The sequence below is a fragment of the Ursus americanus genome, chromosome 8 (genome assembly GCF_024610735.1).
Source record: "Ursus americanus isolate L20-20 chromosome 8, mUrsAme1.1.p, whole genome shotgun sequence".
Classification (NCBI taxonomy): Eukaryota; Metazoa; Chordata; class Mammalia; order Carnivora; family Ursidae; genus Ursus; species Ursus americanus.
In genome coordinates, this window is record NC_142134.1 from 76,972,831 (window position 1) to 76,984,834 (window position 12,004).

At 49.7% G+C, this 12,004-nt stretch overlaps 1 protein-coding gene across 17 annotated transcripts in view; it reads left to right on the forward strand.

Moving 5' to 3' along the window:
* Positions 1-12,004, forward strand: part of SLC2A9 (solute carrier family 2 member 9) — a 286,157-nt gene that overhangs the window by 69,084 nt on the left and 205,069 nt on the right. For all 17 annotated transcript variants that reach the window (XR_015725597.1, XR_006775167.2, XR_006775166.2 and 14 more), the window contains one exon: positions 11,722-11,846. Coding sequence is in view for 14 of the 17 variants with exons in the window: in XM_045771357.2 (XP_045627313.1) it covers positions 11,722-11,846 (125 nt within the window). In the remaining 3 variants the exon portion in view is untranslated. The remainder of the gene's footprint in view (positions 1-11,721; positions 11,847-12,004) is intronic.

The following is a 12,004-nucleotide window of genomic DNA, read 5'->3' on the forward strand; positions in this document are numbered from 1 at the left end:
TGATGGTGTTTCAGAGCAGGCTTTCACAAGGCTGGGGCAGGGAGCCGTCCTGAAAACAGGTGTGTCATGCTCATGTGGTACCCCAGTGAGGCAGGGGAGGTGCTGACATCTTCCTTGACCCTAAGGTCACTTCCAGGTGGTAACTCATGGGAACTTCGCCCTCCAGAGAAGTACAGCTATTGCATAGTGGAGTGAGGGCTGCCATTTCCTGAGGTCCTCCAATATTCCAGGCGCACGCGCGCGCGCACACACACATACACTGTCTTCTTTCATTTTCTCCACTCCCTGGGGTCTTGGGTGGGGGGATGGAGTTGAGAGCTTACATGGTGCCTGAGTTCAGGTTGTAACCAACTCTGCAGCATGGCGCCCCTTCCACTATGCCAAGCAGATTGTGAGTAGGGGTCTGCTGGCAACGGTACTATAAAATCCGTGACTGACCACAGGGAAGTGACTACTTGGCCCCCAGATTGGCCTCACTGACCAGGGTCTGTAAAGCACTGTTGCTAAGCCCCTGGCCCAGGCCAGTTCCTGACCCCAGTCCTCTGGTCTCATCTAGATAGATAGAGTCACCCCTGGCCCCCGGATTTATGGCCTGTCACATACACCTGCCTTGTATCTGGCCATGACACTTATACCCCCGGGCTGCCCCATAAGGAGGCTCCGAAGTGGATGGTACTGGGACAGCCACACTATAGTTGGGGTCAGGATGCTGTGGCCCAGCAGGTCCTGGCGCCCCAGCTTGCCAGGTGTGTGATGTGGGACTTTGCCCCCTCACCTCTCATCCAACACTTTCCCCACATGTAAAGTGAAGGCAATGAAAGTGGCTTTGCAACTCCCAACAGCATGCTGCAAAAAAAACCTGGAAGGAATGGAAAAGAGACAGTAGGTTTCAAAGAAAGTGATTTTCTAAGTGAAGGAGACGTTCTAGGCTGGAGAAAGATTCTATCAAAAGGTGTTGGTCCTTATGCCTCGGCCAGCTGCCAGTTCCTTTTTTCATCATTATGGGAATCACAGTTGAACTGAGATGAAGTCTCAGCTTGAATAGTAACTCTGTTGGGAGGAAAAGGAGCAAAACCCAGAGAAGTCTGCTACCATTTATCTAGCCCCCCACTACATAGCCGTGCTTGTTATTCATGCCTCTTTTACTTCTGCAACTCTGTATGTTGTCCCCATTCTACAGGCGATGAATCTGAGGCCCCAGGAGGCCTAGCAATGTGCCCAAGGTGACAAAGAATGAGGTTGACCCGAGATTCAGGTCTGGTCTGTTTGACCGGATCACATGGTGTCTATTGAAACTGCTTCTTGATGCCTCATTATTTGTGTCCCAGGGGGGCTGTTGGGGAAAAAGAAGAGTCTGGGCTTAATGTGCAAGACTGGGATGGGGTCTGATGGAAGGGACTCAAACATGTGACTGGTGGGGGGAAATTTGGGTGGAGTTGGGGGTCCTCGGAGTCAGGTGGGCCTGGTCACCAGCAGGTCCACAGGGAGCTGACCCTTGCTAGGACATGTTGAACTCGTCTGTGATTTGGGCGAAGAGTGAGGATGGGGGAACACGAGGAGCCGGGGTGCAAATTCCTTGTTTCCCGGAGTCTCTGGCTTGGGGAATTCTGGTTGAATCCCTCCCCTCTTTTGGGGTCAACTGTCCCCAGCTTACATGGCTCTCATGACGGAGCCCTCCTTCCCCCATGAGACAGGATGGCAACCATGTTGGTGCATGGATGTTGGGTAGAGGATCCTTGATGCTCACAGCACGTGGGCCATGTATGAGTTACTCAAGTTCCCCAGCATGGCTCGTTAGTGGCAAAATGAAGATAGAGCAGTGGCCCGTCAGAGGGTTGTCATGAAGGTGAAATGAGACAGGGGCTGTAAAGTGCTCATCTCAGCGGTTGACATGGAGTCAGTGCCCACCTTGCGTTGACTAGTGGATTGTCATCCTTGTCCCCATCCTCATGAGCTCTTTCCAAGGTGCATTAGCCCATCACTCGACAGAGCCGGTTGTGAATATGTTCCTCCAGTCGCACTGAAGTCAGCCTCCTTACACGTGTCATTGGATCTAGTTTTTCCCCATAGAGCAGAGCAGAGCAAATACGCAAAAAACCAGAGGGAAACTCACTCGGGCTTTGAAATCGGATGCTCAGGCGTATTCTTGAGCAAGCCACATAACCACATTCGTCCACGCAACAAATATTTTTGAACACCGACGGGGAGCCCGGCACCGTGACTGGCACTTGGGCCTCAGCGACAAACGGCAGGGCCTGAGCCTGCCGCTTGGCCACGAGCAGTTCGCTCTGCACGTCATCACGGTGACTGGAAGCGCTACATGTGGGGGGATGGGGAGCAGAGATACAAGAAGAGGCAGATTTAAATCTGTAAAGCTTGGGTAAACAAGCCCACCTAAGAGTGGCAGAAGCTACTATTTACTAAATGTGTCATGTCACTCAAGCCTGTGACAGCAACCCAAACCAAACTGGCTCCGGCCCAGACGGAACTAACTGGCTTGCGTAGCTGGAATGTAACTCAGCTGAATGCACCTGTCTGCTTTCTCTGTCTCTCAGCTCTGCCTTGCTCCGTGTTGGCTTCAGGCTCTCTCTCCCCAGTGGGGGCGGGATGGCCCCAGCAGCTCAGGGCGACCCTGTTCCTGCTCGGCATCCCCAGCACAGACTTCTCCGTCCAGTAGTTCTAGCAAAGTCCCAGGCCCGAATCTCATTTACTTGTGTGAGGTTGCGTGCCCCTGGAGCTTCTCAACCAGGGGCAGTTTTGCCCTAGCGGGGGACATCTGACGATATCTGGAGGCGTTTCTGGTTGTCACAGCGAGGGGGTGCTACCAGCATCTATCAGAGGCCAAGGAGGCCGCTAAGCCTCCTGCAGTGCACCGGACAGCCCCCACCACAAAGAATTTTCTGGCCCCAAATGTTAATAGTTCCCAGGTTGAGAAATCTTGGCAAATAACATTCTCAATTTAATTTAAGATTCCTGTATCATGTGCCCATTCCTGGGGCCACAGTGGGGTGGGGATGTGACCGCACAGAGTGAGGGCAGGAATGTTTCTTGGAGGAAATCCAGGGGACTCCCACCAGAAGAAGGATGATGGGTATTGAACAAGCAGTAATAACCAGCCTCTGATACATCACGCCAGGCAAATAGCAGGTTCTCAAAAGTGTTATTTTTCTTCTCTTTTTCTTTTTTTTTTTTTTTTTTAAGATTTTATTTATTTATTTGACAGAGAGAGAGACAGCCAGCGAGAGAGGGAACACAAGCAGGGGGAGTGGGAGAGGAAGAAGCAGGCTCATAGCGGAGGAGCCTGATGTGGGGCTCAATCCCAGAACGCCGGGATCACGCCCTGAGCCGAAGGCAGATGCTCAACCACTGTGCCACCCAGGCGCCCCTCTTCTCTTTCTCTACTTCAATATTTTTAAATGTGTCCTTACTTTATAGAAGTGGGGAAGAACATTAGCTCTCTCGGGCCCACTGGAGGAGCCTGTGTATACATGGCAAGCGTGACAGAAGTGTCTTCTCTCACAGTTGGGGAGTCTGCAAGTCCAAGATCAAAATGGCAATGGGGTCGGGTGCTCCTGAGGCCATTCTCTTTGGCTTGCAGGCGGCTCTCTTCTCACTGTGTCCTCACATGGTCTTTTTCCCTATGTGAGAACACACCTGGTGTCTGTTCTTATAAGGACCCAAGTCCCATCGGATTAGGGCCCCACCCTTAGGACCTCATTTAACCGTAATTACTTCCTTGAACGCCCAATCTTCAAATACAGTCATGTTGGGGGTTAGGGCTTCAACAGAGGAGTTGGCACACAATTCAATCCATTACAGAACACATACACTGGCTGCTGACCGTCTCCTCTTTCAGGCTGGAATTGTCTTAGGAAAGCAAGTTCCCCAGAAGCAGAGCCTGCAAGGGGGCTTGGGATGCATGTGTTTTGTTGAGGGCTTTTTAGGAGTTCCCTTGAAGGTGATGGAAGCAGAAGAGAGAAAAGGGGAAGAGAGCCCAGCCAGGCTGTCCTCGCAGATCAGGTCTGGCCTTGGCTGGCCTGCAGGGGTCTAGGTGAATCATACCCAGGAGCTTAAGAGAGAAGAAGAACTCGAGACAATGAGCGTAGATGAGTGTAGTTTCCTTCTAAGATGAGAGCTACAGCAGCGCGTTAATGAGATGTTCCAGCAGAGGGGGAAGAATTGATAGTCAGGAGCAAGAGAGAAACTTGCTGAAGCAATTCTTGTGCAGGTGAGAGGGGGTGGGGAACTGGTCGGTAACTGGACAGGTCGGCCACAGATGGGAGCGGGGACAGTATGTCCATAGGAACATGAGGGAAGACGGTGTGTGCACAGAAGCAGGGAGGTCGATACATGTGGAGGGAACACGTGACATCCTCTCTGGATTGCATCTGCTTTCTCAGTGGAGTCGAAAGCAAGGTCATCAGCTGAGAAGGAGGATAAGGGGATTTGGAGAGAGAGAAGATGTGCAAGTAGTCCTGTAGGAGAGCAGGAAACTGAACAAACCAGGGAACCACAAAATGGCTGCTAGGGTCCTGAAAGCCCCCTTGAGATTGGTGCTCATGAATTTCAAGTGACACCAGTCAACATAGTTGTGGGTTTTTCTCCAGCCAAGCTGAGCTCTGTGGTGCATGGGTGAGGTAGGTCAAAATCTAACCAGGGTTGGGGTTTGCCAGGCACGTACAATGAAGGCAAGTGTGTCAGTGAGTCAAGGAATTGAGGGTGTATGGCTGTTTAAAATGATGGATCATGGAAGTCAGGCTGGGTAAGCGATAAAAGACGGACGTGAGGAGGATGAGGATTGGTGGAAACAAGGTATGATATTGGTTTATAGGCTGAGGTAGGCTAAAAAATTGTTGGAAGGGTGGGTGGTGGCAGCCATTATCTCCAGAGTTTCCCCATTTCACTAGGACTTTACAAAAGTCCTTTCTAAATCCAAACTGAAATATTGCCTGTGTCTTCCACCACTTGGTCCTGTGCGTTGAGCTAAAGCATGGCATAGTGGAAACTCTCTCATTTTCCCCAAGCCTTCTCTTGTCCAGGCTCAGTGTGCTGAGTCCCTTTGGCCATTTCTCAGGTGACCTACTCTCCACTCTCCTCATCACCTTATCACTCTTGCTTGTATTTGGCCCCTTCTGCTGGGAGCTGATGATCTTCTGGGCTGCACAGGAAGATTCTGTACTACGGGAAAGCTCAGGACAATGAATCAGGTGTCCCAGGTGGGTCCTCAGGGGTCGCTGGAGTTCTGTCCTCAGAAATGGCATGGCCCTGGTCTCCCTTGTTTCTGTTGCCATGTTCATCCCCCGGGAAAAATGGGAAAAAAAATCATTAAGATCCCCATGTCTGAACCCCAGTGAGTCAGCTTTGCGAATTAGTTTGCAAGTAAGGTTTCCCTCCTTGGGCTGGGACACTGTCAGGCTGGGGGTTATTTGGGGAAGGAATATATTAATATGATGAACTTGCTTAGAGGGTGTGCAGCCCTGTTTGCAAATGTTTCAAGTCTGGATCTGGATGTGATTTTAACATTCTCTGCATAGCACAAAATACACCATCGCGTCCAGTGCAGGAGCTCAGGCCAAAGCACTTGGTGGCATGCTTGTCTCCTCTTTCTCTCCACCTCCATCCAGTCTGTCTGTAAATCCCATCAACTGTCTTCAAAACAAACCAGGGTTTGACCCCGTCTCATTACCTCCTCTGTTGCCATCCTGGTCCTAATCACCATCAGTCCTGGCATGACCCATCGCCAGATCTCCCCAGCTGGTCTCCCTATTCCCACTCTTCCTTCTACAGCCCATGGTCAACATAGAAGATTGCATGATCTTGTTAATGTAAGATGTCGTCAGAGCCATGCCATCTCTCCTTAGAATCTTCCAGTGGCTGCCCCTCTCTTTCCGGGTGAGAACCCAGGTTGTCATGGTGGCTCATACAAGACCCTCTTGAGCTCCCCTGCCAGTCTCTCTACCTCCATCCCAGTACTTGGTCTCCTGCCCTCCTCTGCCTCCAGCCCCGCCGGCCTCACTGGCATACCTGAAAATAGCCCACGTCTGACTCTTCATTCCTCCCTGCAAAGCTTGTGGCTCCCTGATACCCATATGGCTTATCTGCATTCCTTCTGCAAGTCTACGCTTAATGTCACCTTCCAGATGTCTCCCTGTGTAAACTTCCTCCCCTTCCCTGCATTAGTTTTCTCTACAGCCCTTGTCGCCATCTGACATGCTACATATGTTTTATTTTTACTTGTTTATCTAAAAGAACATAAGAGCAGGGACTTGGGCGTGTTCCCAGCTATATGCCAGACCCTAGAATGGTGTTCAGCACTCAGTCCACACTCAGATGTGTGTTGAGTGAATGAATGTCAGTTGAATGAACGAGTGATTGCTAGAAGAATAAATGGCTGTGAGGATATATGGCAGCCACCATTGTGGATAGCTTAGTGTCAGGGTGATCGGATGGTAAATCTCTCATTTAATAGTACGTGAACATGACCAAGTATTCAAGCTGTAGATCTGTTTCCTTCACGTGGCAAATGGGGTGGCAAGGTTACCTATCTCATAGGGTGTCCAGTGAGTATAAAGCACTTAAAATAGTGCCTGGCACATAGCGAGTACCCAGTGAGTGTTACCTATCACCGTGGATTTTCTTTTATTTCTTTTTTAGTTTATTGAGGTGTCAAATGAGTTCTAGGGGCCATCCTCAGCACTTTCCATAAATCATCTGATTCTTACAGGAGCCTTACAAGATAGACATTGTTATGTCCATTTTACAGGTGTGGAAACCAAGGCTCAGAAGGTGTAGGAAATGTGCCCAGAGTTGTTCAATTGGCATGTGGCTGGGCTGTCCAAGCAGGAACATTACTGGAGATGATTCAGGAGAATAGCATTTGTCCTGCCCACAGACTTGGAAGCTAAAGGAAGACTCAGAACAGGCCAGAGCTGGGCAACGAGGAGGAAGCTTGGCTCAAGATGACTTGCTTCCTAGAATTTAATCCTGCATGTATGTGACAGAGAGGTATGGGCACCTGTGTGCCCTGGGAACGGGTTTAGTGACTGGGGCGACAGGACAAAGTCTCTGCACACAGGGAGCTGATACTCTAGTAGGGCACACACCAACATAAACACAAATAAACGTGGGCTAATATCCTGTGTTGTCGGGGCGGCGAAGAAAGTGTGATAGGGTTGTGGCGGATGCGCCCTGCGGCTGGGGGGAGTGGCCGCTTCAGATAGGGTCAGAGGTGGCATTTGAATCACTTGAGGGAGATAAGACTTGTACAATGAACAGAGGGGCACCCAGGACAAGGGCCGTGAGTCAGGAAGCAGCTTGGCACTCCCAAGAGATGGCGGGAAGGCTCGTGAGCATAAAGATATGTGTATCAGATGGTGCGGCAAAGGCCACCTCATGCAAGGCTCAGTCTAGTGGAAGCCACTAGAAGGTTTTAAGTAAGGGGAAGTATGTCAGTGTTTGCTTGGAAAGGATCACTCTGGCTGTGTGGTGTGGACCACGAATGGTACAGCAGGGCAGGAGGGGACGCAGGAGCTGGTGGTCTGCAGCACTGCAGCACTGCGGACTGGAAATGGGAGAAGTGCTTCGCCCTGGTATATATTTTGGAAGCAGTGTCGGTAAGACTCGGTGATGAATTGCATGTAGGTCAGAAGGAAAATAAGAGGGGTAAGTATTAATCGCAGATTTTTGGTCTAAGCCACTAGGAAGGTGGAGGCTTTATTTACTCAGATGGAGAAAACTGAGGAAGGGGGGTTTGGATGTATTTGTTGGGGGGTTAGCCGTGGAAACTCAAGAGTTCCATTTTAAATAGTATGGCTTGAGATGTCTGCTGGACATGCAAGCGGAAATGCCCAGGAGGCAGCTGGAGTAAGTCAGGGTTGAGATGAGTCCAGGCCAGAGATAGAGTTGGGAATTGTCATCAATTAAGGTAACAGGACTGGGTGAATTCACCCAGGGAGGGAGTGTACAGAGAGAGGACAGACCAGCCTTGAGACTGAGAAGGAGGCTGGTGGGGAGAAAACGGGAGAGGGTGGGATCCCAGATGTCCCGAGAAGATTGTGTTGCCAGAAAGAGTGCGCAGTCAACCGTATCAGACGCTGTTGAGAGGCTGTCCCTGGGGAGACAGCATTGTCAGCTGTGCTTGTCAGGGTGTGTGTTCCTGGTGACCTTTGCAAGTGGTAGCAAGGATCCAGTCAGAGTGGGGCAAGGAAGAAGGGGAGGTGAGCAGACAATATTCTTTAAGGGGTTTCACTCTAAAAGGAAGCTGAGACAAGGGGCATGGCTGCAGAGGGATGAGGGCCAAGACACAGTAGCTGTGTTCGTATAGGTGTGATGGGGTGGAAGAGTGGATTCTCTCTGGTAGCAGACAGCCCGTGCGCAGGACACTGCTGTGTCCTACCCTTCTAGGGTAGTTTTAGCCACATGCGAATGGCCCCCATCTTGTAACACCTCAGCCTCCCCCTTCTGTGCACTGTCCAGTTCACGGACGCTGCCTCCCCCCTGTGCATTGTCCAGTTCACGGATGCTGCCGGCTACAGGTGTGAAAGATGAAACGAATGAAATGAGATAATTTATGTAACAGCCATGCTCTTTCTAGACTCTTCTAAAGGTCTCTCGTTGAGTCTGCATCAAGGATTGGGATTCTCTAGGGATGGACCCGGGAGTCTCTCTTCTTATGCGCTGTTGGTGGATCTGACGAGCGGCCAGCCTTGAGAACCTCCAACTAATGCCAGCATCATTGCCACGAATGTCACGACTATCACGACTATCATCCTAGCCTCTCCTTTTCCCCAGGGGAGACTAACATCAGGCCTCTCACTGGCCAGTCCTGTCAGGGAGCTGGGAAGCAAGGGAGCCTGGGAAATGTAGTTCCCTTTGAACCGGCAGAAGAGAGAAAGGATTCCCTGGATAGACAGGCAGATGACAGGCACAGGTCCCACTTAGACACTCCCAGCCTCCGTATCTTTACTTCTAATTGACTTCTGTGTGACAGTGTATTTCTCTGTGTCCCTAACTAGATTTAAAACCCCGTGAGGGTGAGGACAGGGATGACTTACTCCTGATGGTAAACCCAGTGTCTAGAACTCACTAAATACTTGCCAAGTGGATACGCTCGTGAAAGCCGTCGCTTCCGTGAGGGTGCAGGTCTGCCCATCAGCACCCGGCTCTCCTCTTAAGGCTGACATGTCAGGTCCCCAGAAGACAGAAGGGAAAGGCCGTGAGCACTGCACAGACATGGGGCACCAGCGTGTTCTCATTGTGCTTTGAGGTCTCCCTAATAACAGGAATTAGTGCTTTTGGGTTCATCATATTGAAGCCTGAGTCTGTGACCTTCTGCATCAGAATAAGGGAGGTCAGCCTAGATTGGAATTTCTATTTTAAGTCTTGGCCAAATCATAATTTCCCCTCATTATGAAATCCATTTAAATTAATTTTTTGACAGGGAGATTATATTTATATTTTGAGTAATTAATACATTCATATGGTATAACTTTCAGAAGGACCAAATGAATGTCAAGTAGAAAGTTTCCATTGCATTTCTCTCCAATCAGATCCCCTTCCTGGAGGCAACCTGTGATGCCACATTTTTATGGCTCTTCCAAGGTTTGTGTCTGTCTTTTCATGGACATACACATGCACACCCACACCCACACCCACACCCAGACCCACTTCTTTATCATACAAATTGTTGCATATTCCACACAAAGTTCTGTCCCTTGCTCTTTGCATTTAACAATGCATCTCGATCTTCCCGTATCAGAATATACAAAGCCGCTTGGGCTTTAACGTGTGCAATAATGTGCCGTTATGTAGATGTATCATAACGTATTTAAGTAGTCCGTTGCTAAAGGACACTGGGTTGTTTCAGTTGTTTGCTGTTAGAAATTGTTCACCAACATGGAAGATGTCGCCCTGAGCAGTCTCTGTACCATCATCACTGAGCTGCAAAAGTCATTAGCTTTGGGATTCTCCAAAAAGATGTAGGAAGGGGAAAAAGTTTAATGGAAAGTTTGAGACAAGTAAAAGCCAGTGTAAAGAGCCCTGGCCTGGAATTTAAGGGATCTAACTCCCAAAAGTAATAACAAAGTCCCCTCTGAAGCCCCTAGCTTCTTGCAATTTACAAAATAATTAAATATTTGTTAATTCTTTGATCCATTAGGGAAAAAATACCTGTGAGAAGCTATGATGTTTTTCTCCAGCTTCTTGACTCACTAGTTGTATGACCTAAAATAAATTTCTGATTTGTCTATATCCTGGTTAACTTACCTATAAAATAGGGACGATAAATTGCCTACCTCATAGGATTATTTTGAGCAGCAAATGAGCTATTCGTGTAAGTGCTTACAACAGGCTTTATCATATAGCAGGAGTTCAGTAAGTGTGAGCTGTTATGATCGTTCATAAGTGAGGAAAGGAAAACACAGAGCAATCAAGCACAAAGTCACCTAGCTCATAAAAGCTACAAATGGTGCAGGGACCCAGGTCTCCAGGCCCCCAAACAAGTCACACTTCTCAACCCTGAGGTCTTAGGGATACGTTCACAGACTAGTGAGAGTAGTCCTGGCACAGAGCAGCTAACAGTGATATTGCCATAGGAGTTTGGCTGACCGTGTTCAAGGGGATTAGTTCAACGTCACAGTTAGTGCTGTAGTTCATCGAATTGGAGATGTCATCACATACAAGAAGCATTGTTATGTGAACTGTAGAGAAGGAAGGAAGGGAGAGAGGAAGGGGAAAAGAAAGGAAGGGAGGGAGAGAGGAAGGGAGGGAGGGAGGAAGGAAGGAAAAGGAAGAAGGGAGAAAAGGAGGGAAGGGACGGGCAGGGAAGGGAAGAAGGAAGGAAAGGAGAGAGGGAGAAGAGAAAACCTGCCAGTCAAAGCTGTAGGATACTGTGCTGGTTATTGAGGTATTGTCTCTCATCCAAACTTACCCTCAGTGCTCTGCTCTGTGATGCACAGACTGGGACCTGCATGCCTCCCCTGCCCTTTGACAAGCGGGACACTACAGGAAGATGGACAAGGGGCTTGGTCCTTTCGGTCTGGTTGAATTTCCTATCAGTCCCAGAAGTGGTTGGCAGTTGAGTCTAGTTCCCAGCTTATGTCTACTCCCCAGAACATGGTGCCCCTCAGAGTAGCAGCCCCAGTGGGCCAGTGCCCATCCTTGAAGGTAAGCCAGATGTCGAGAGTGCCTCTTCCAAGCCCCCAAAGTGTCAGCACCAAATGGGCAGCACCCCTCTTCAGAGGTCCCCCTTTGACATCTCAGTTCCCCAGTGTCTGCCTAACCAACTCACTATGTTAAATTCTCTCTGTTAAAAGCACTAGAGTGGTTTCCATTTCCCTGCTTGAGCTCTGACTCATGGATTGTAAGACACACCTTGACTTCAGAAATGTTAACTGAAGGTCTTAGAATTGATGAAACACAGTATCATCAGTAGTGCGTCAAGGAATTCATAGACCAAGACAGTGCCTTTGAAGGTGACCTAATCAGCCCTGGTGGTGAACCCAGAGGGAGGAAGTGTCTTGCTCAGGGTCACACAGCCAAAGGCGGCAGTGGGGGCTCCTGGGGCTCTGGTCCCTGTCCCTGACCCTTAGGCCAATGCTCTTTCTACTGTACCCGAGTCTTGCTCTGCTGACCATTTTGAAGGGCATGCCCCCTGCTCCTGGGATGGGAAGGTTGACATCCTCATGGTGGGCCTCTTCACCAAATCACCGTTTCTTTTTCCAGGAAGTACACTCTGCTGGTCAACAATGGGTTTGCGGTTTCTGCTGCATTGCTCATGGCCTGTTCTCTGCAGGCAGGAGCCTTGGAAATGCTCATCGTGGGACGCTTCATCATGGGCGTGGATGGAGGTAAGCCTTCACCAAGGCAGGGCAGGGCACGTTCCTTGGAGGGGGGGGGTTCGGAGTGTGAGTGGTGTTTGAAGCTGTCACATGACTGGACTCCTACTACTATTGAGTTGCCGGGCACCAAGGATGCAAAAAGTCTGCTTACAGGGGGCCAGTGCCAT